This window comes from Cupressus sempervirens, chromosome 10 (genome assembly GCF_028749045.1).
Source record: "Cupressus sempervirens isolate cs-2001-9-10 chromosome 10, ASM2874904v1, whole genome shotgun sequence".
Taxonomy (NCBI): domain Eukaryota; kingdom Viridiplantae; phylum Streptophyta; class Pinopsida; order Cupressales; family Cupressaceae; genus Cupressus; species Cupressus sempervirens.
This window is the reverse complement of record NC_143127.1, coordinates 54,113,627-54,139,132: the sequence shown is the minus strand read 5'-3', so window position 1 is coordinate 54,139,132 and position 25,506 is coordinate 54,113,627. Positions and strand designations below refer to the sequence as shown.

Genomic DNA, 25,506 nt, shown 5'->3' with positions numbered 1-25,506 from the left:
AAAAAATTGGACAGTACTAATCAACAACATCATTCCCAAAAGAAATGCCTATGGCGGAGAGGAGAAAATTTGCCTTAAAAAACAACAAACTCTAGCTAACTGAAGGGTTATTGTACAAAATGGGACTAGACAGAATAAATGAGATGTGTGGAGGAAGAAATTCCACGTGTTCTAAAAGAATCCCATGAAGGACTAGCGAGAGGTCACATGGGACCAGATACTATGGCGAGGAAGGTACTCTTGGTAGGACTTTGGTGGCCGACATTGTATGCAGATGCGAGGGAATGGGTATTGAGTTGTGACACTTGTCAAAGAGCAAGAAAACCACTCAAAAGAGACTTCATGCCACTATTTCCGTCCCAACCACAAGAATTCTTTGAACGGTGAGGACTAGACTTTGTAGGACCCTTACCGGTAAGCAAGAGTCATTGGTGTAGGTACGTAGTGGTGGCAATAGAGTACTTAAGGAAATGGGTTGAAGTACGGGCCCTTCCAGACAACACGGCTCTCAACACGGCCAGATTTTTGTATGAGCAAATAGTCACGAGATCCAGGATTCCACTCCAACTAACAAGTGAGAGAAGAGTACATTTTGTGAATCATACCATTAGGATGATGACAAGTGAGTATAAAAAAATTCATTCCTTCTCAAGTCCTTATTATCCAACGGCAAATGGCCAAGCAGAGGCCACGAACAAAGTAATGGTGGCAATCCTATATAAAACTTGTGAAGTAGAAGGGCAGGAATGGGAAGAACGAATCCCGGCAGTAGTCTGAGCATATAGGACTACATATAAGGCCACTACTAGACACACTCCCTTTTATCTTATGTACGGACAGGAGGTCGTGGTGCCAATGGAACATATAGTACCAAGTTTACGGGTGGCAATTCAAAACAGATTGGGTGATGAGGAGAGCCTCAAGGAAAAATTATGTACTTTACTCAAACTAGATGAAAGGACATTTTCTCAATGGAGTACAGAGGTGGCCCAGCAAACGTAAAAATTTTGGCATGACAAGCATTTGAAGAAAATGAATTTTAAACAAAGATAACTGGTACTAAGGTATAATGGGAAAAATGAAATAAAGCCAAGAAAATTTAAAGTTCGATGGCTAGGACCATTTAGAATATCATAAATAAAAGAAAATGGAGCAATAAAGTTATCTACTTTAGATAATAAACCTATCAAAGACCTAGTAAATGGGTCTAAGTTAAAAGTATATGAGCAAAGAAATAAATTGGCAAGCAGCTATTTTATAAGTACGGAAGAGGAACAAGTACAAAAAGCAAAACGTGAAAGTGATGAAGGAGAAAAAAATTAAACCAAATCCTTATAAAGAGACTGAGTCACAAAATATCACTGTACTTGACAGAGAAGTAGAGGAAGAAGCAGATGAGAGAACAGCCGTACAGACATCCATACAACAAGAGAGAAGGGTGGAAGAAGCAACTGAGAGAATAGTCGTACGGACATCCGTACAACAAGAGAGAAGGGTGGTCATACAAGGACATTTCCAAATGATAGCAATATGGAAGAAGGCATCCGTATGACAGAAGGTATCTACAAGTGGTGACTCCATATGACAAACACAAGCATCTGTACGAGTACGTGAGGAATCCGTACGGGAGGCAGAAAAGGGAGGATAGAAGGTAGTCATACAAGTACGTGAGGAGTCCGTACGAGGGGCTACAAAGGCAAGGGAAGAAGCATCCGTACGAAATTCCGTACTAGTGAGGTTATCTGTACTTGAGGAAGATTCTATACAATCCGTACGACATGAGACACTAAACAAAAAACCTACTACCGCACTTCTCATCTCCAAGACAAGAAGAAACTTAAGGCAGTATGGTGGCAATCTATATACACATACTACAATGCTACACATGGAAGTTTGTTACAAGCAATCACACCACAAGAAAGGTTGGTACAGGTGGCATATACAAACAGTTAAAGAAATCTTGGAATTTGATGGAACTCTAATTTTAGAGTCTCCATTTAGGAAGTATGTTTGAGATTGATGAGGAATTGTCAAAGCATATCTTGGTATACAAAAACCTATTGCATAGAAAAGATTTCATTCTGCTCTCCTTACAATTGAAGGTGCTTCACTGTTGAGGTCTGCATATGATGAATATAAAAAAAATCTCAATCATGTGAAACTGGAGTAATCTGTAAACAAACATGACACATCAGATATAGAATTTGGAGCAAGAAAGGATTCAGAGCACATGCCATCAATGAGATAGAGAGCATCTAGGGATGACGAAATTGCCGACTATATCAATCTAAGTGTTTGAAAATATGATGTACATGTAATTCATCCACAGATATTATGGAAAATAAATAGTGTCTTCAGAATATCTTAAGAAGTTATAGATGTGACTTACTGGTATAATGGAGCAATGATGGTGAAGAATGCTAGGATGTTTGAAGCCATATAAGGAAATGAAGTAAGTGAAATAATGACAGGTGACCCCTATACAGAGACTAGAAGAATCTAGTGACCTTTTCAGTGCAAAAGTTGCAATCTAGTTTTTCCAATGCCCAAAATCATTTCTATAAATTCAATCGGTAGTGAACCAGAAAATAGCACCAGTTTGAGAGGAAGACGTATGAAGATACAAAATGAACCAGCAACATGTTTCTCATAAATGATAAGGAAACGTCTTTAAAGCAATACATTCGATCTGTATAATGAAAATCAATGATTGAATTAAGAGGCGTTTATATCAAACCAAAGAGGCAGTAAGCATCTTTCTTATTAGAGAGTGCTGATAAGTAGTCAATGTTAGTCTGCATTCACTTAAGGAGCATTCCCAATATATTCTGAAGATTTAAGGTTACATACATCAAGAAATTATATGTGGCATATCTTATGGTTCATTATAATGGGTCTGGATTGAATAATGAAGCTGCTGCCAGATGGAAGATTATAATCACAGCCCTTCAGCACAAATACAGGCCAAAACAAAGATGGAACATAATCATTCCCGTGGAGATCATTTGCGATTGCAAAATCGAGTGTGTACCTTTCAATCCTCATCGGTGGTAGAAATAAAGGAGGGCAACGATAATAGTGTATGTTGATATGACTCAACCATTGAGAGGCATCAGGAGCAATCTTTGAACGGAGGGCACTAAAGTGTTGAGTCGGATTCCAATTGCGTGAGGAGCTTCAATTGAAAGTCTGAAGAAATTTGTTGGCTTTAGCGTGATATAGCAGGCAAAATCTGAGACGACTCCATTCATACAAGCGATATCCAGTATTTAGCCGAGAAAACTATTTTCTAATTTCCATTCAATACCATGAGATATGCATAAGCCAAAGCGACAGATTAATAAAAGAAAGAAAAAATTTAGGAGCCCGATAAAGCTTAATAATATTTATTAATTGGCAATAACAAAATAAGATTGTAATTATATTTTCTTAATAAAGAGATCTCATGATGTTATAAGAGATGTCTCTTTTCCAAAAGACATAGCTCTTTTAAAAGATATATATAGATGATATTTGTTTGTTAAAAAAGGGGGTAATATTGTAAGATCCGAACATTTTATTCAATAGAAGAGAAGCATTTTTATATTTTTATTGTACGGAGGGATAAGGGCTATATTATGATTTTGTAATAAAAATGCCATTATTTTATTTTCAATAAAATAAAATGTCTTTTGTTTACCTTTAATGGCGTGGAGATTTAAACTGCAGGCGAATCGTCCTTCATAATTATATTTTAAAATTTTGTATATGATTTTGTTATCAGATAAGTAGACATGGTCAGTTAGCATTTTAAATTTGATCATCGCAGGTGTTGTGAAATATTTAATTGTTTCCACAGCTGTGTCCAGTTTGTCTCAGTGGAGTTAAAATTCAATATGGACTAATTTAAGATTGCATTATAATTGGTCTGTCGCATCTAGATTATCAAAATTGTTAGTAGTACAAGTGCATTGAACATTATGAAGTTGTATGTAAAAATTCTCTGGAGTTGACTCTATCGCCCGGATGAGCAAAGGCATTGGTCTTTTTGTTGAAGTCAAAAAATTAATATATTCCTCCTGCAAGCATCAAATTCATTATTTACAAAATTTATACAAAACATTCAATCATCAAGTATTCAACATCCAGTTTCAGTTTCATTCTGATCGAGTTCGAGGACCTTGCCAGCCGAGGAACTCGTAAAGTTTAAATTCGCTATAGAAAACCCTTGAATTGAGTAGTCAGTGTTCAAGGTGAAGGTTTACCCACTTGGGTGTAGCGGAGCCCGAAGTGCAAGGGAATCTAAGCGATTCCCGTTCGTTGGCCAGAACTGATTGAGAAGTCCTATCGGAGAAGTGGCAGGCTCTTGGATTTCCAATCTGCAATTTTGGGAACCAACAGAATTGACGCATCAACACACAATGGTGAAATTCAGCAGAGGAAACATTATTGACTCCAAAAAGAAAAAACCTGCGGCACTGAAAACAAAGAAGGAGATAAGGAAGATGATAAAAAGCAAAGGGAAAATGCCACAGAAAATCACAATCACGGCTGAGAATATTACATTTGAAAGTGTGATGAGAAGTAAGTGCAGGACTTGGTGGGAGAAAGAAAAAGTGGGTCATCCTCTAAAGAAGGTGTTGCGCACTATAGAAGTAGACAGAATAATTTTTATGCCAATTTTTTAATTAAAAGAGTTTGAACCTAAACTATGGAATTTAGTCACAGGTTATGAGAAATCATGTCATAAATCTATAGTATAGTATTTCCAGCAACAAGTGACAGTTTCTTATTCAGCAAAAGAAATAAGTAGGGTTTTTGGAATTCCCAATAGAGGGCAGGAACTGGAAAAAAACCCTATGACAGTAGAAGACAAGAAGAAGTTGAAACTAATGTGCCAGAAAAATCTTACTAGTCTAGAATGGGAAAGAAATATTGAAGAATAGTAGGGGTCTCAAGAAAATTTTCATTGTAAATGATGAATGGCGATGTATTGTAGATTTGGTGAAAAGCAAGCGAGCAGCAAGCAGCCGCACTTCTGACATTTCCCTTTGGATGTTGCCTATAGTGGATGGACTGTATAAAGTACAGGCGTATAATTGAGCTCAATTTCTTTCTGACAAACTTTGGGAATTCATGGAGTTGAAACACAAAGCCTCAATTTCTTTCTGACAGACTTTGGGAATTCATGGAGTTGAAACACAAAGCCTTTTACGTGCCTCATCATGTCGTGGCCTTATTCTTAGAAGCAGTACGCACTTAGGTGAGCGTGAGCATCGAGGGACACTGGTACCGGCTAATAGAGTGGAACCCTACAAGCCGACTATGACATACTGACTCCATATGGATACCATGGGTGTAGGATGTCACAATGGAGGCGAACCAAAGAAAAAGAAACCCAAACAAATAGTGGTGATCGAAGAGGATGAAGAGGATGAAGAGAGTTCAGAAGAGGAGGGCAACGATACGCATTCATCTTCCTCAGACTCACAAGAGGTAAAAATACACCTAAGTCATTTGCAGGGGACTACACAGGAGGTTACTTTTTTACCACCTACAAAGGGGCCACTTCCAACTGGAATATCAGAACCTCCAGAGATTTACCATAACATGCCTGGTGATCTCGAAAGAACTACGGCAGCAGATATTTCCAATCCAAATCAAGCAGGAGTCGAGGAAGGAGCAAGCGGCAGGCAAAAAATTCCGACATGGGGGGCTTCCAGAATATCACTTCCGAGGATGGTGCCACTAATCCTTCTGGAACAACACTCCCATACTAAAGTAATAGATTTGAGGTGCCAAACAAAGTGTGAACATAAAGTAAGATTGCAAACACCTCTAGGCCAAGAAGTAGTACACCCAGTTGCTCTCGTGGTACAACCTGTAGGAGTAGTAGAGCAACAACAAGGGGAAATCCACACTCAGGAAAGTATGAAACCTATAGCTATGGTGGACACAATCCTAGAGGAGGCTGACAGGTTACTTGAGGAAGAAGGCATGGTCTCTTCCCCTCTCCAGGGAGTTGCTGAAAGTAGAGATACAAAGCGGGCATGGGGAACCTCTAAACATAGCTTCTTTTGCAGCTGTAATGTCCCCTTTTTTAGCATTCATAGCATGATGTTGTCAATTACCCTATTTCCCCACGGTCCCGTAGGCTAACCAGGACATTAAAGGGGCTTAGAGGCCATTTGGCCTAGATAGTTTCAGTTGCAGGTCTTTCTGAGGGGTTTTGAGGCAACTTTGGGCATACTTACTATTTATAGTAAGTCATCTCGGACATGGGCGGACATCCAATGGCAACGGTACGTCAATGATAATTGTTTAAAATCGACAAAAAGACTTGTTTATCATTGATAAGATTTGTTATGCATCGATAAAGCTATTTTATAAAGTTAAATTTAGATATTTAACTTTATTTATGCATAGACTATAGTTTGTGGGAAATATTTAAATTAAAAGAGTCCCCTTTATTTTATAACACATTGGAGACATAAGTTACATAAAAGGAGTTATGTTTTATTCCACATTGAAAAAACGAAGGATGGAGCTCTTGTGAGAACACTATAAAAGAAATGGAAGAGCTTCTTTTAAGCATGCTAGGATGAAGCTTAATGTTATGTTGCTGGATATCTGATTATCGGGCTTGGAGGACAGAATCCCTCTTTGCTAGCATTCTCTTCACTGTTGAAAGACACAGTCAGGAGGATTAACGATGTTTTCCAACACACTAGGTTTCATTTAGTGTTTTGCTACAGTACGAATGAATAGTGTTTTGCTACAGTGCGGATGAATAGTGAATTTGCTACAATGTGGGAACAATATTTGCAACAAGTTTATTGTTTATTCTTGCTGATTTGAGGGTTTGGAAGGCTGCCAACTACATCTGCAAAATACTACAGCAACTAATTCTAGGTTTCTTCTGTCAAATTTGTATACATTTGCATTGTAGTTGTTGAATACGAGACTGATATGTGTTGCAGCATGTTAAACAATTGTATGAGCACATTTACATGGCAAAAAATTAATATTTAATTAGCAAGTAAGAAGTTTCAGATTTTCCTATATATTGTAGCATGTGTGCCAAGTGTTTGACAAAAATGCTATGTTGAGTTATTAAGCAAATCAATTGATATCATAAAGTAGCTTGCAAGTTTCTTTATTTGGGAAAAAATAGGGGAGGATATTACAGTGGTATCAGAGCTATAAGTCCTGCCATCCTGTGGGGGTCTTATAGGGAATTTGGAACAGCCGGATAGAGGGGAAAGTGTTTGACGAAATGTCAAAACACTAAAATCAGAGCATTTATGTTTGAGCATTTATGTTTGAGCATGTGACAGGGGCCTTATAATTTTCGCAATACCAGAGCAAGACAAAATAGGATTTCAGACCTGCAGAGCAAATAGTCTAGTTCATCTGTGCAGGTGGACATAGAATCCAGTCATACAGACACAAAGGAGGTATTCTTTGATCAAGACAGCAATATGGGAGATAGGAATGCTCGGGATCCTGGAGAGGAAAGATTCTTACAGTTGTTAGAGACATTGGCATAGGGACAGCGATTAGCAGAACAGAGGGCACAGGAACAAAATCAGAGATTGGAGCTTATGATGCAGATGATGGCCCGTCAAATGGGGTTGAACGCTAACATAGGTGGAGGAAATGATCAGAATGGTAATAATCAAAATGGTAACAATCAGAATGGGAATAATCAGGATGGGACACATAATGGAGGTGAACAAGTTGGGAACAATTTCGGTCATGCACCCCAACAAGCTAGGATAGTGAGTTCGAGGCCCATGATTCCCACATTTTCTCCTATAGCTCCAGAGCAGCCCGTACCAGAGCCCCAGATCACTGATATACAGGATCAGTTGAGGAGAGATTGGGAAGCCAGAGGTCCAGATTTTACTGCTGCAATTACCTTTAGGGAGTATATGGATGTGTGGATGAAACATATGCCACGTGGACATGACAGGAACTAGAGCTATGAGCTACGGAAGAAAGTAGGGAAACTTCAGTTACCATATTATGATGGCTCAGGGATGTCCACAGCAAGAGCTTGGGTTCAAAAGCTTGACACATACTTTCAGTTGAACCCTATGCCTGAGGAAGAAGCTATTAAGTATGCAACAATTCATCTGGATGGGTTAGCACATGAGTGGTGGCATTATGGTATGGTCACTATGGGTCATGCACACATTACCTCATATGTGGAGTTTACAGAGAGACTGATTGAGCGTTTTGATAGGAAGGATCCAGAACTCCATTTCAAGGAGTTAGCTCAGCTTAAACAATGGGGTTTGTTTTCAGAAACTTGCAGTGTTAGTAACAGATGTATCTGAACGAAGGATACTGGTTCTATTTATGGATGGGTTAGCTGATCCATTGAGAGGGTGGATTAAAACTCTCAACCCTCCCACTTTGCAGGAAGCCATTAAGAAAGCTTGTGACATGGATTCGTCTTCAGCTTCTAAAAATAAATTCCAGGCAAAGAGTTTCCCTTCGAGGAAAGATAAGGACAGTAAACCTTTTCATAGAGAGGCTTAGCCACCTAAGGAGGAAAGCAAGAGATTGGACAATGAGACACTTAATGATCTCAAGAAGAAGAAGCTTTTTTTTCATTGCAGGGAGCCTTGGGATTTGTCACATAAGTGTCCATTGAAAGCAAAAGCTAAGCAGATGGAGTACTTTTCAGCCGAAAAGTCAGTGGATGGAGATTCAAAGCAATCATCAGAATCAGATGGAGATGATAATTCTTCGCATGAGGAAGCACACAGTGATGGCACGATAGCTTAGTTGTCCAGTATACAAGAGGCCGTCACTTTCAAAGTTAGGGGAACTTTGGATGGACAACGATTTGTGGCACTCATTGATACGGGGGCAACACATAACTTCATTGATGAAAAGTTTGTGTCACGCAAAAGGCTACATACAAAAGAGCATAGGGGATTTAAGATGATGGTTGCCGATGGCTTCAAAATCGACTGTACCAAGAAGATCTCCAACTTGCAGCCTCGTTTGGGAGATTATGACATGACAGGAGATTTCTTTGTGGTCAATATTGGTGATCAGGATATGGTGCTTGGGATGAATTGGATGAAATCTCTCGAAGAGTTTACATTTAACCTCCAGAAAATGGAAATGAGGTTTGAGGCAAATGGTAAGAAGATAGTGCTCAGAGGTCTGTTAGATGGGAGACTTCGAGTGGTGTCACTCAAGCGGATGCAGAGTTTCTTTAGATACGACCAGGTGCAGTGGACAGCAAAGTTTAGAGTAATGCCTAAGGTGACAGAGCAGCATAAACAGGAGTATCCACCTGATGTACAAAAAATAATAACCAAACATACTAAGATGTTTGGTGAGATACCTCCAGGGAGACCCCCGGATAGGGGAATCGAGCATGTTATTGAGTTAGAGGAAGGGGCTAAGCCAGTCATCATCACACCCTACTGCCATCCAAAGAGATATAAGGATGAAATAGAAAAGGCAATCAAGGAGTTGCTTGACATGGGGCACATACGACAAAGCAAGAGTCCTTTCGCTTCTTCAGTAGTATTGGTGAAGAAGAAGGATGGTACAATGAGGATGTGCATTGATTATAGGGAGCTAAACAAGAAGACAATCAAGAACCGATACCCTATCCCGCGCATCGATGAGCTTATTGATGAATTGCACGGTGCATGCTACTTCTCTAAGATTGATTTGAGATCCGGCTACCACCAGATACGGGTTAGAGAGGTGGATGTGGAGAAGACAGCTTTTAGATGTCACTACGGACATTTTGAGTTCTTAGTCATGCCCTTTGGGTTGACTAATGCCCCTGCCACTTTCCTGTCTTGTATGAATAGAGTATTCAGGGATCAATTGAGGAAGTTTGTGTTGATTTTTTTTGATGATATACTGATATACAACCGTACTTGGGAGGAACATTTGAAGCATATTGATGCAGTGCTCAGCATTCTAGAGAGGGAGTCATTATATGCCAAGATGAGTAAATGCGAGTTCGGGATGACAGAGTTGCTCTATCTAGGGCATATTATTAGTGCAGGAAGTGTTCGGGTTGACCCAGACAAGATCAGGTCCATTCTGGATTGGCCACCGTAGAGGAACACTTCACAACTCAAGGGATTTCTTGGGCTTTGCGGGTTCTATCGCAAATTTGTGAAGGTATTTTCACAGATAGCAGCACCACTTATAGATTTGATACGGAGAGACAGTTTTAAGTGGTCAAAGAAGGCTCAGGATTGTTTTGACAGGTTCAAAGAGCTAATGAGTACATGCCCTGTTTTAGCCATCCCAGATTTCACCAGGCCTTTTGAGCTACAGTGTGATGCCTCGAGAGAGGGCGTAGGAGCTGTCCTCATGTAGGACAAACATCCCATCGCATATGAGAACAGGAAATTACGAGGTGCTGAGACAACTTACAGCATCTATGACAAAGAAATGCTAGCAATCATGCACGCGCTAGCTAAGTTCAGGCAATACTTAGTAGGGAGTCGATTCACAGTAAAAACAGATCATAACAGCTTGAAACATTTCCTTGGATAGAAGGATCTTAATGACAGGCAATAGAAATGGGTGAGTAAGTTATAGGCTTATGATTTTGACATAGTCTATGTCAAAGAGAAGAAAAATATTGTCACAGATGCTTTATCCAGAAGGCCTCATTTGCTTGTTGTTGGGATAATCATGGATGATTGGAGAGAGTTGATCTTGGCAGAGTATGCCAAGGATAGTTGGGCATCTAGTGTTATTGAAGGAACAAATCAGGATAGTCGATACACTGTTGTAAATTATCTGATCATCTACAAGGAAAGGATTTATTTAGTACTCGGGTCTACTATAAAGCAGAAGATTTTGAGGGCATTTCATGATTCACCATTGGCAGGACATCCCGGATTCTTTAAGACATATCGGCAGGTGAGAGAGCGCTTCACTTGGAAAGGACTCAAAACAGAGGTGCTTCAGTTTGTTAGGGAGTGCCCAGTATGTCAGCAGAACAAACAAGAACATTCCTTTCCAAGTGGTTTACTACAATCCCTACCCATACCAGAGAAGAAGTGGGATAGCATTTCCATGGATTTCATCACAGGCCTCCCCAAGGCACAGGATCGGGATTGTATTTTTGTTGTGGTAGACAGATTGACGAAATTTGCACATTTATTTGCAATTTCGTCTACGTATTCAGCAGCACAAACAAAAGAACTATTTTTTCGAGAGGTATTCAGACTACATGGGATACCACGAAGCATAGTCAGTGACAGAGACAGCAGATTTATGAGCCACTTTTGGCAGGAGTTGTTCAAGTTATGTGGAACAGAGCTCACTCCGAGTACCAGTTACCACCCCCAAACCGATGGGCAAACAGAGATAGTGAACAAGTGGGTTGAGGGATATCTCTGAAACTACATTGTAGGGCAATAGAGGGCTTGGGTGAAGTGGCTACATCTAGGGGAGTACTGCTATAATACCTCTTTCCATATGTCTATTCAAATGTCCCCTTTCATGGCACTGTACGGGTATGATGCACCTAATTTTCTGGATTTGTTATTTGGGGACAATAGGGTGCCTAAGGCCAAGGATATTTTGCAGGAGTGTCAGGACATTATGCGATCCTTGAAGGAAAATTTGCAAAAGGCACAAAATCAGCAAAAGCAATATGCTGATCAGCACAGGGTTGAGAGGTCTTTCGAGGTAGGAGACATGGTGTACCTCATGTTACAGCCGTATAGACAGTCCTCTCTCAAGAAGAGTGGAGCAGAGAAATTGAAACCACGCTACTATGGACCGTTCAAAGTAATCAAGAGAGTGGGCGAAGTAGCTTATGAGTTGGAGTTGCCTGCAAACAGTAAAGTGCATAATGTGTTCCATGTGTCACGCCTTAAGAAGGCATTGGGCCACAATGTGGTGCCTTCAATAGTATTGTCACCTCTTGATGATGAGGGAAAGCTTATCTTGGTTCCCGAGGCTATACTTGACTCCAGGGAGAGGGTGCTTCGCAGGCGGATCATCAAGGAGTACTTGGTCAAGTGGAGGAATCTACCAGTGGAGGATGCTACTTGGGAAAATGAGCAGATATTACAGCATCTAGAGTTGAAATTGCTTGAGGACAAGCAATTTAGGGAAGGGTGGACTGTAATATCCCCTTTTTTAGCATTCATAGCATGATGTTGTCATTAGCCTATTTTCCCACGGTCCCGTAGGCTAACCAGGACATTAAAGGGGCTTAGAGGCCATTTGGCCTAGATAGTTTCAGTTGCAGGTCTTTCCAAGGGGTTTTGAGGCAACTTTGGGCATACTTACTATTTATAGTAAGTCATCTCGGACATGGGCGGACATCCAATGACAACGGTATGTCAATGGTAATTGTTTAAAATCAACAAAAAGACTTGTTTATCATTGATAAGATTTGTTATGCATCGATAAAGCTATTTTATAAAGTTAAATTTAAATATTTAACTTTATTAATGCATAGACTATAGTTTGTGGGAAATATTTAAATTAAAAGAGTCTCCTTTATTTTATAACACATTGGAGACATAAGTTACATAAAGGGAGTTATGTTTTATCCCACATTGAGAAAACGAAGGATGAAGCTCTTGTGAGAACACTATAAAAGAAATGGAAGAGCTTCTTTTAAGCATGCTGGGATGAAGATTAATGTTATGTTGCTGGATATTTGATTATAGGGCTTGGAGGACGGAATCTCTCTTTGCTAGCATTCTCTTCGCTGTTGAAAGACACAGTCAGGAGGATTAACGGTGTTTCCAAACACACTAGGTTTCATTTAGTGTTTTGCTATAGTACGAATGAATAGTGTTTTGCTACAGTGCGGATGAATAGTGAATTTGCTACAGTGCGTGAACAGTATTTGCAACAAGTTTATTGTTTATTCTTGTTGATTTGAGGGTTTGGAAGGCTGCCAACTACATCTGCAAAATACTACAGCAACTAATTCCAGGTTTCTTCTGTCAAATTTGTATACTTTGGCATTGTAGTTGTTGAATACGAGACTGATATTTGTTGCAGCATGTTAAACAATTGTATGAGCACATTTACATGGCAAAAAATTAATATTTAATTAGCAAGTAAGAAGTTTCAGATTTTCCTATATATTGTAGTATGTGTGCCAAGTGTTTGACAAAAATGCTATGTTGAGTTATTAAGCAAATCAATTGATATCATAAAGTAGCTTGCAAGTTTCTTTATTTGGGAAAAAATAGGGGAGGATATTACAGCAGCCAAGGCAAAGTTGTTTCTATCCGAGTTGCATGCCATGGAGCATTCTACCAAGGAGCTCATGCAACAAGCTAGGTCTCGAAATCTGGAAGTTGTCATAACAGCAACAGAAGCATTGGCCACATTTATGCAGATTGGGGACTCTTAGAACAGGGTGGATATTCAGAGGAGGACATGGCCACTACGTGGACAAGCAGTTCAATCATTTCCCGTGGGCAAGAACAATCGCCGCCTCTCATGGAAGCCCTTGCAGCTATGGAAGTTGCCTTTCGAAGAACCTTCTTGGAACTTCAACAGGAAAAAAGCTTGGCTAAGGCATGGGGACTAGAAAGGCAAAATCTTCAACAGAAGTGGAAAGCGGAAAAAGTTGCCATGCAGGAAGCATGGAAAATAGAGAAAGTTGAATTGGAAAGCAAGATTGCTATAGAAAAAAACAAAAAGATGGACGCTTTAAGGGTGCTAGAAGGTGTTCAGACAAAACAGAAGACAGTTGAACAAGACCTACAACAACTACGGGGAGCGCCAAGCACAAGGATGTCCTCCCATCCCTCTTCTTGAAGTCAATTTTTTTTTTTGTTTTCATATTCTGTAGACGACTTCTTTTCTTTTTTTTTGGGGGGGGATACATGTAGTCCAAATAAAGTAACTATAGTGTTTAGTACTTGTTATAGCTAGTTGGGTTGAGTAGTTAGGAGGTGAGGGAATGTATCGGTTGGTTTCCAACCAACCGACCCTTCTTTAAGTACTTGGAATATTGTCAATGTATTCATGTTGATTTTGGGTATTAATAAAGAAATCATTTCCTCACCTACTAGTATTGTGGTATGAATGGTACATTATGTGTTTTACTTCATATATATCTTTATGATTAGCATATCTCTGTGAATTTAAATGATATTTTCACTCTACACTAGGATCCAGAATGAAGGAAAAGGTTATGAGGGCACTGCATGATACCCCTCTAGCAGGACACCTAGGCTTGTTTAAAACCTATTGCCAAATTCATGAGAGGTTTACCGAGAATGGATCGAAAATTGCAGCATATTAGAGATTGCCTGACTTGCCAACAAAACAAATCAGAACACAAATTCTTTGTAGGTCATCTACAACCACTTTTGATACCTAAAGAGAAATGGGAAGGGATATCAATGGATTTTATCACAAGTCAACCCCAGAGCAAGGGAAAGATTGTATCTTTGTAGTTGTGGACAGACTAACACAATATTCTCATATCTTTTCCATTGCTACCGATTTTCTAGCATCCCAGGTTGCTGAATTACTTTTCAGGTTGCATGCTCTACATAAGACCATTGCGAGTGATTAGGAGCACAAATTCATCAGTATGTTGCAATAGGAGTTGTTTTGATTGGCAGATACAGAATTAACTCCGAACACCACCATCCTCAAATGGATGGACAAACGGAAATTATCAACAAATGGTAGAGGGCTACTTTAGAAACTACGTCTCAGAGCAGCAATGTACCTAGGTAAGATGGATGGCTTCATTTAGGTAAGTATTGTTGCAATACCACCTGCCATATGTAAATTGGCATGTCTCCCTTCAAGCCTTCTACACGTAAAACATTTTAACATTCATAGTTCTGGTATCTAATGACAATAAGGTTCCTCAAGCAAAAGAAACAATTCAGAGTTATCAGGATATTCTCAAGGCACTAAAGGATAACATGTAGCATGCACAAAATCAACAAAAAATGTATGCAAATAGGCACAGAGTTGAAAGAACATTTCAAGTTGGGGACTTGGCTTCCTAGTGCTTACAAGCATACAGATAATTGTTGTTGAAGGTAGTGGTGCAAAAACAGTGAAACCACGTTTTTATGGTCCTTCCAAAATCCTCAAGAAGATTGGTGAGCTTGCATATGAGCTGGAGCTGCCCTAAGTAAGATTCACAATGTGTTCCATGTTTCTTACTTGAAGAAGGCATTGGGTCAGCATACCATTGCATCTCCTGTAGTGACCCTGCTCAAATCTGATTGAAGGCTCAAGAAATTTTGTCAACCACTTTGCATACAAGGGTCATATGACTGATATAACTTTTCAGTTTGCTAAAATGACTTTTTTCTTCAATTTGCATCAATAAGAATGCTCGCAAGAAGACTCCAGATTGTCTAAACAATGACCTAACATGAATGTGCAACTAATTTTGGCAATATTCAATGCATATTTATGATCTAATCATGAGAAATGAACACCTACAACCAACTGGCATTTTTACAAACAGTTGGTATGCAAACTAACTAGCTGATAAATAATGATATTGAATTGCTCAAATGACACCAGCAACTATTATCTCCTCAATTGCAATGAAATTTCTAATACAATGCTCATGAAATATGGCTAAGACTCTTGGCATTTACATGGATTACAAAAATGATAATGTTGGTATAATGCACACCTACAGCTGAAACTTATAACACCTAAAAAGCAATGCTAACAAAGGAACCTGGTTGTAGATGGCTGTAATAGTATTCTCCAATGCTGTCTTTCTGCTTTGCTTTTTTTTTGTTCTGCTTTTTCACTTGCTTTTTTCAAATCTGCTTTTTCACTTTGCTTTTTCGAACTAGTTTTTTTTCGGATTTGCTTTTCGGGCTGCTTTTTTGAACTTTCTTTTTCGGACTTTTTTTTCGGATCTATTTTTTTGGACTGTTTTTTTGGATCTACTTTTTAAAACCCAAACCTCAAGTAGTGTAAGTATACAAATTAAGCTCAACTTGAAATGGCTGAATACCACTTCCAAAGTGCAACCCTTCAGAAGGTCTTTCACTTCTTTAGTTATGCAATCTCTTGAGAGGTATCGTTCTCAAGGATTATGCTAAATATTTGCAAACTATCAAGCTCTACAAATGCTCATAGAAAATGTAGTTGAGTTACCAAATCTCGTCCGTCCAAATGAGAGGCCAAGCCCTCTATTTATTTACTTTTCTAAGAAATTACTAAGGACTTCTAGAAGCATCCTTTTCTAAGAAGTTACTAAGAACTTCTAGAAACATCCATTATAAAATCCCATTGTAATGCACTTTATAATAAAATAAATTTATAAAATAAAAAGTGCAAATCAACTTAGAATTATAACATGTAGGCCCAATATAAGAAGTAATGATAAAATATTAATAATATCTCCAAGAGCATAATAAACCATCCAATCCGCAAATAAATGCCAGAATGACTCTCATCACAACCACCAGTCTACGAGAGTCTGTGACAGACTGATCCGGCATGCAAAACAATGTCAACCAAAACAGGGACATCACAGTCTGCCCTTCCTGAAATTGCTTGTCCCCAAGCAATGGCTGAACAACAAACCAGTCGCTCCACCTGGATCCCAAATGTAGTCATGAACTATACTGTTGTCAGTCAATGTAGGCTCCTGCAACAACCTCTGAAATATAACCAAGAGGAATCCATGAATGAATCGTGAATCACTGTGCAACTGAACTCCAAATCCACTACTGCCACAGTTAAGAACCCACGAGGCACAAACTCTCGAAAAATCAGACCCCAAGTAGAGTAGATCACCCAAACTGTCAACATGATAAACACCATCCACACAACCCACCGTGTTATGCGGAATGCACACTCCAACTCTGCTACAATGGTGACCACTCCCACATGAAACTGCACCAAATACATAGAATCCACACACTGTACATCTATTGCAGTTAACACAACTCTGCAGATCACCAACCACTGTCTCATAACCATAACACCCATGCACTGTTGATGGTGAATAGTCATTACATGGTAGATAGCAAAAACTAGAGCCCAGACCAAACCTGTCTGCCATCAACTCCTCAACACATGGATCAAAAGCAAACCGATGAACATATCCTACAGTATAATGCTGGTAAAAAAAACCAATCCCAATCAAAGACTCATCCTGCAGACATGATACGACCAACTGTAACTGATCATCAGCTAAGTCAGAGGATGATATAGCCAAGGGCGCGGAATCAACAACAACATCACTAGTCTCTGTGCCCTCCAAGTCAAACATACCACAATGCTCAGCTGCAGCGCCCAACTCAGCTGAACCTGCCTCCAATGGAAACGAACTAAATATGCCAATACTAGTGTCGTGGACAGATATATTCTCATCTCCACTGCCTCTATCAACCTCAACCATGGACATCCTCGGATCACCAAACACTACGGTCTGTGACTGTACAGAATTCGATAAAGACTGAAGTCGTTCTAACTCCATGGTCACCTCAGCTAAATGAAACTATGACTCCTCGAAAGCCAACTGTGTACTCTCATGAAACTCAGAAGTCACCTCGAGCTGCTGAGTAAGCTCACTCACCTCATCTTCCTTGACCAATAATGCGTCATATGCTATATTGCTCCACTTCATAAGATAATCTCTGTCGGCTACCAACTGCATATAATTCTGTCTCAGAATCCGGATAGCCTCCCATAAAGAGTGAATCTCTGTCAAGGAAAGATAATTGCCTCCCTGCTCATCACTAGTAGGAGAACCCCATCCATAAACTGCTAACAACTGACGAGCAGCATCGAAATGCTCGCAAGCGATAGAAATGTCTCACTCGCCAACTCTCAACTGACTAGACACATGATTGTGCTGACTGGTCGAACTCCTATACTCTACCCCTGGTACACTATCCAAAGAAGTAACCTCAGAATAGCTATCATTTGTAATACTGCCATCCAAATTCTGCAGACCAACTGTTGAACTCGTATCATCAAATAGAGCGACTAAAGCATCAACATCAAAAACCTCTCTATCAAAAGAAACTGCTGAGGAGACTAAGTCCTCAAAACTGTCCACAACATCCCCCTAGGTGTCATCTATAATAATCAGATCCTGGGACTCTTCTGTAAACTCTGTCATATCTGAGAGATCATCAACCCATTCCAACAAGAATGGTCGACTGGATACATGAACAATGCCCAACACAGGTGTGTAAAAACTAATTCCAGCATCAAATAAGCTACTGGCATGGATGAGAACTACACCTAGCAAACTACTAATCAAGTCCATGATGGTGCAACAGATACTATTACCAAAGAATGATAGATATCTCCGGTCAAAATGATCCCAAGTACTAAGATAAGGATCCCAACATCTAATCCATGAACGGAAACCAACTGGCAATTCAAGTAAACTTCTCACCTGAGTAATGTGAACAATACTAACTAACTTCATGCACCTATCTACAATCTCTGAATTCGGAGTGTGAATGCTAGACATACTCATATCATCATCAACATGTGACCCAACTGTAAAAGAAAACTGAGTCCCTGCTATACGCGCTAACTCCCGAACTGAACTCACCTCAAGACAAAGCTCGTCCACATGTCTCAGAATCTTGGAGAGCCAACAAGGGTACACACTAAGGAATTTCGAGTATCCTCCAGCTCATGAGAAAGCCGGTCAACCTCATCCTCCTTCTTCTTCAATGCATCTAAATAGATCCCTGCAAAATTAAGGAGATGATCGCGATCTGAAAGTAGGTGTATGTAACTTACCTTCATTGCCTCCATGCCTTCCTTGATCTGCTATAAGTCGTCACAAGAAGAACCTGTTATGACTCCTTTCTGTCTCTCTTGCAGTTGAATCATCCAAATGTAATTCTCAATCAATCCATGCATCCTGTCATGATGAGATAAAGCCGCGACAATATCCTTGTCCCTTGTCTTCAGCTGGCTTGCCAAACCAAGTGAAGAGCTACTAGCCTCTATCTCATGTGAAGAAGCATCCAACTGTGCCTGATACTCATTTTTTGCAAAGTCCTGAATGCTCACTTTCTGATCAACTGTACTATCCTCAAACATGATAGTATCCTCAACTATTGTAACTTCATCTAGCCCAACTGTACTAGAATCACTATCCGTGTCAATCACACAATCCGGTGTGCCTATGATATCACCTTCTGATGCAACTGGCTCAACCTGCACAACATCTGTAACCCCTTCTGCCTATAAAGATGATGCAGATAAACCATTACCTCAAGATGTGCTAATGTCTCCCTGTATCGAATCCGCATGTCTGTTAAACTCCTCATACAAGTTTATGCCTGTCATAGGGAAGGTACGATCCTTAGGCCTATCAATCAGGCTCTTTAACCACGTACATGCCATAGGTGACAAATTCCTCTCTTTTGTCCAAAAATACCATAAGTCTTCTACCAAAAGTTTAGAAATTTCATCCTACCCCTCAAACAAGATTGTGAACATGATGGAGTGCATCGATGCCAATACCCTGTTGGGATGAAACTCGTCCATAATATTCCAAAATGTATTAAAAACATCCTGTGAATGTCACCAATACAACCAATTGCCAGCATAATATTTTCAAATCTACACCTTGCAAATACTTCAAGTAATCTTGCCCTCTTTGTGAAATAAGGGTCCCGAATGTTGTCCAACTTTTCGAAGCTTTTTACCATGGCATAAAGTACCTCTCTCATAATCTGATCATCATAAGAATCAAGGCCAGCTATTATCCTCATGATTTCACTAATGCAAGAGAGAGTTGTACGTCTTATTATCTCATCATGATGTCTCAATAATCGGGGCTTAACCAACGAACCAAATGCTGGAGATAAAGCTGTTTGCATAGCATCGGGTCTTGACTAATCAAACTTGCCTAAATAAGTTTCCAACTCCTCCAAAGTTCTTAGAAGGTCCTCTGTTCGCTGAAATGGACAATCTAATTTCTTCTTTACATTGTGCATTCTTTCTTCCAAATCCTTGTCTCCTGTTAAAGCCATACTGATAATTGAATTCAATCTGAAATAACCCAATCAGGCTGGCAGGAAACCGCTCTGATACCACTGTAGTGACCCTACTCAAATCTGATTGAAAACTTCTGATTGAAGGCTCAAGAAATGTTGTCAAACACTTTGCATACAAGGGTCATATGACTGATATAACTTTTCAGTTTGCTAAAATGACTTTTTTCTTCAATTTGCATCAATAAGAATGCTCGCAAGAAGACTCCAGATTGTCTAAACAATGACCTAACATGATTGTGCAACTAATTTTGGCAATATTCAATGCATATATATGCTCTAAGCATGAGAAATGAACACCTACAACCAACTGGCATTTTTACAAACAGTTGGTATGCAAACTAACTAGCTGATAAATAATGATATTGAATTGCTCAAATGACACCAGCAACTATTATCTTCTCAATTGCAATAAAATTTCTAATACAATGCTCATGAAATATGGCCAAGACTCTTGGCATTTACATGGATTACAAAAATGATAATGTTGGTATAATGCACACCTACAGCTGAAACTTATAACACCTAAAAAACAATACTAACAAAGGACCCTGGTTGTAGATGGTTGTAATAGTTTTCTCCAATGTTGTCTTTCTGCTTTGCTTTTTTTCTGTTCTGCTTTTTCACTTGCTTTTTTTAAATCTGCTTTTTCGCTTTGCTTTCTCGAACTGCTTTTTCGGACTGCTTTTTTTTCGGATCTACTTTTTCGGGCTGCTTTTTTGGACCTTATTTTTCGGACTGCTTTTTCGGATCTGCTTTTTAAAACCCAAACCCTCAGGTAGTCTGAGTATACAAATTAAGCTCAACTTGAAATGGTTGAATACCACTTCCAAAGTGCAACCCTTCAGAAGGTCTTTCACTTCCTCAGTTATGCAATCTCTTGAGAGGTATCGTTCTTAAGGATTATGTTAAATATTTGCAAACTATCAAGCTCTACAAATGCTCATAGAAGATGTAGTTGAGTTACCAAATCCCGTCCGTCCAAATGAGAGGCCAAGCCCTCTATTTATTTACTTTTCTAAGAAGTTACTAAGGACTTCTAGAAGCATCCTTTTTTAAGAAGTTACTAAGAACTTCTAGAAACATCCATTATAAAATCCCATTATAATGCACTTTTATAATAAAATAACTTTATAAAATAAAAAATGCAACTCAACTTAGAATTATAACATGTAGGCCCAATATAAGAGGTAATGATAAAATATAAATAATATCTTCAAGAGCATAATAAACCATCCAATCCACAAATAAATGCCAGAATGACTCTCTCATCACAACCACCAGTCTACGAGAGTCCGTGATAGACTGATCTGGCACGCAAAACGATGTCAACCAAAAATTACATCTCCAGAGCTGCTGCCTTTAGATGAAGAAGGAAATTTAGAGATGGTTCCTGAAGGTAATGCTGATTGTAGAGAAAGGAGGCTGAGAAGAAAAGTTGTTTGAAAATACTTGATCAAATGGAAGGATCTATCTATTAAGGATGCGACTTGGGAAGGAGACAAAATTATACAACATCCTAATTTGCGATGCGACTTGGGAAGGAGACAAAATTATACAACATCCTAATTTGCGATGCGACTTGGGAAGGAGACAAAATTATACAACATCCTAGTTTGCGATTGCTAGAGGACCAGCAATCCCAGGATGGGAGAACTGTAATGTTCCCTTTTATATAAGTGGTTTTGTTATTTAAATAATAAAAATTGATGTGCCTAATTTTGTTTGAAAGTCCCATAGGCTAGCGAATTTAATATAGGGACATGTCCTAATTTTCAGTCATAGGAAGGGACCCAGTTTTAAGTGGCTATCGATTTAATTTTCTGCCATGCTTTCCTGACCAAGCAATTGGAAATGCAAATCGGAATGTTTCATTCGAAGTTGTCTTCCATTTTAGAAGTACACGAAAATCTGCCTTTTGGAGTGCTGGGAATTGGATATAAGGAATTTGATTGCAGAGATGAGGTATTCTGAATATTATTATCTTCTTTTATACTTTGCAAGTTTGATCATTCCAATCTTTCTCAGGACACATACCCAGGAGAAAATCCACATCTGGACGCAACCCCAGCTAAATCTACACATTTGTCTTCAGCAGTATTAGTCAGTTTGAAATATTTGAGGTTGAAAGCAGCAGAGAAGAAACAATTTCATATAGCTGTTAATGTCAAGGCATAGAGGTCGTGCTACAGCCAGCAATCTGATTGAATACTTTTTGGCTCTAAGGTATCAATATGATCTGATAGAACCGATTATGGTACGAACATTACATGCTATCATTGTTAAGTTCCGTTTGTAGTAAATTATATGTAACCAGGCGGATATGTAACTGAAGCAATTAATATTCACTTTCTGTCTGCACCTTTCTTGATTAAAATTAAGAGTTTTATTACGGGCTGTACAAGTTTATATCGGTTGTGAAATCGGAGCCTAAGATATTTCAATGTGTAGTAGAAACAAAGCAGCATTTTATTATGGAGTGTCAGCATATGAGATTTATTCTAGTTATGGAGATATTTTAGAAGCAGACAATTTAAGTAATCTATTTGAAGAAACGCAGCTAGACAGAACAGCAAACCTTATGATTAAAATACATTGATAAAGAAGTGATCTAAAGAAGAGGATACAAAGTGCTTAAGATCTTGACACTACTATTGGATGTAAGCTATAAGCTGCTTCAGCCTTATAGAAATTGTTAAAATCTTTCATTCATTCAACCTTTTGTTCATATCACAGTTTAGCTTTTCGCATGTTGATTTCTTGCTCTATGCTTCATACAGTCCTACCTCTAAACATGTTAAAAGTTTAAATTCCTAAAACGAGAATTTTAGCTTCTTCGGCCCTTCATATCGGCTCCTGCGTCCTACTCCATTTTGTAGGTGACTATGGCATAAACACTGATCCATGTTTATTAAGATGCCTAAGTTCAGAGTGCAGCTGCAGAGAAATTATCCAGCTGACCAAGGATTAACCTAATTGTATTATAATTAACCCGACCTGCAAATGGAAAAATCACAATGATCTCACTCATGCGAGATGGCTCGCACGTCACGGGTTGGGATTAAGAATAATAGTAAAGCCCCATTAAATATCAAGGTCGTCTCAGTTAAGTGTATTATCGCACTCAACATCATGCGAGATGGCTCGCAGATCACAGTTGGGATCGAGAATAATATTGAAGCCCCATTTAGTATCGAGGCCGTCTTAATTAGTTGGATTATCGCACTCAGCATAAAAGAAAAGAGTGAAATGATAGTTTCCCTTCTGGCATTGCTGACTTTGAATATGCTTGGTAAGTTGTTCTCGATAAATTTCACCACCTTACCTGTGTTTGCAGAACCTCCTCTGTTTCCACTGGCATGGGAGCAGAAACAATATTTTTCGACTGCATAACATTGTGCTTCTTTCGTTTTATTTCAGAAAACCCACCCGCTCCCTTCTTTTTTTTGAGATTTTTCGCCGGCTTTTTTTGTGAATCTCTCTGGGGTAATTCATTATCTAAACTCCACAAATTCTCGTGGGCCTTTGGTTTCTTTTGACCGCCCCCCTTGCCGTTCTGCTTCTGATTTGCCTTACTGCCTTTGCTGATGGCACTCCTAATGGATGGGGAGTTGTGAGATTTAGTCAAAAGTAATGATGGGTACTTCTTGGAATGCCAAATCCTGCTGGGAATGCAATACCCATGAATGGATGAGGCTTGCAAGGACCGCCCACAATCCAATTGAAGGGGGCCTAAATGAAAAATCCTCGAGTTCAGGACAGAATGAACTTGTATTCCCGACATTGGAAATTCAAACTAGAAAACGTATAATTCTTAAGCTGCGCGTCAAAAACAACACTTTAAGAGATGGAGTAATCTTCGTTCATAATAAGATTATACAGGTGCTCTCCCGAGACTACATTGGATTGTGAGAGAGAATCGAGCTCCGACTTCTCCCTATCCAGAAATCTTTGGCCGATTCTCGATTTTAATGGAGGGTACAATGTTATATATTTTTTCCATTCAGTTTTATTATTTCGTGCTCTTTAAAAAGTATAGAGTTCTATGTATGCTTCTTGATGTGATTTAAATTTTCATTTGTTTTATATAAAAAAAATTGAATGATTTTAGGATTGTTTTTAGTGGTAAAGTTGTGTGATGGTTGAGGTCTAAGGTTCAATTCATTGATGAATGGTGGTTTTAAAAATTTATAAAATATAGTATATATTTAGGGGAAAAAAAAAGATGAAAGATAGATTATTCTATTAGAATTCACATAGGACCAAGCCTGAAAACCAACAACAACATCAACTATTTATCAAAAAAACAAGGACCTAGTCTTGAGAAAATTACTTCAAACATTCAAAGTAGTAACAGTTGAGAGGGGAGGGTCATGGTCGTCCTTTTTGCCCCATACATTAGTGGACACTAGAGTCGAATCTGGGATGGACCAATCATCATTTCTTTTATCTTCTTCTTCCTCCTCCTTTCTATAGGGTGAAATTGCAAGAGCTAGTCAAGGGAACCACTTGGAAGAAGTGAGCTAGGAAGAGTCTCCACCAGTGTCTACCCAAGACATGAGCCAACCTCTTTTAAACTAAATGTTATGTGCAAAGTTCTACACCCAAAATTTTAAAATTGTGTGCCTAAATCAAGTATAAATGGACATAATTTGTAGCTCATTTAATCCATCTACTTTCATGTCCAAAGGAAAGCAGAGTGTGGAAACAACCTTCCTAATGCAATTTATATAACAAAAGACTAAATGTAAAAGAATTCTTACAAACCCTCATCAGTTACAAATTTAGATGCACGAAAGAAAGAGTAGTGCAGAACACATGAACAGATAAAACTATAAAAACCAAGTTTACATAGGAAAATCCTTTTAAGAAAAAACATGTGCACCAAAGCATAAATCAATTGTATTATCAACAACAATATTAAATTCTACACTCTTTTGGTGTGGTTACAACAATAAATATTCTTGAAGTAATTCAAGCAACATGACATCTCAAAAAATAAACAAAATGTCTCATGAAAAAACTAAGCTACCAACATATTTATAGAGCCCAATATATGGGTGATGCCCATAGTTTCCAAAACTATCTTCCATGCCTATGTAGACAAGTGGTGTCCAAAATAATGACTTTTCATGTTCTTGACATGCTACAAATATAACTTTGTAAACCATTGGCATGTGTCCTTTCATAATGATAACTTTTTATATACAACATGGCCAATTATGTAAAAACTTGCCAAATCCACATTTAGTTATCCAATATGCATAAAGCTACCTATTATAAATTCACCATAAATATAAACTATCAAGCATTAGCTCCTCTTAACTCTCTAGGCCCAATATAACAGTTTCCATAGCCAACAACACCTTTGTGAGATACTTACAAACCCCTCTCTAGAAATGGGTGTCTGAGTGGTGCAGAAGCACCTAAAGGACCAAATGGACCATGGAGGTCTAATAATCCATTGTGGTGTGGAGAATGTAATCAAGGGTCTAGAGAACCTAAATGTGATTTA

The 25,506-nt window shown here is 38.9% G+C and overlaps 1 protein-coding gene across 1 annotated transcript in view; it reads right to left on the bottom strand.

Moving 5' to 3' along the window:
- LOC149532528 (dihydroorotate dehydrogenase (DUF3598)) overlaps positions 1-23,994 on the bottom strand; it is a 147,153-nt gene extending 123,159 nt beyond the window's left edge. Inside the window, exon 1 of the mRNA XM_089804304.1 lies at positions 23,317-23,994. Within this exon, the coding sequence (XP_089660430.1) occupies positions 23,317-23,775 (459 nt within the window). The 5' untranslated portion in view covers positions 23,776-23,994. The remainder of the gene's footprint in view (positions 1-23,316) is intronic.
- Between the last annotated feature and the right edge of the window lie 1,512 nt (positions 23,995-25,506).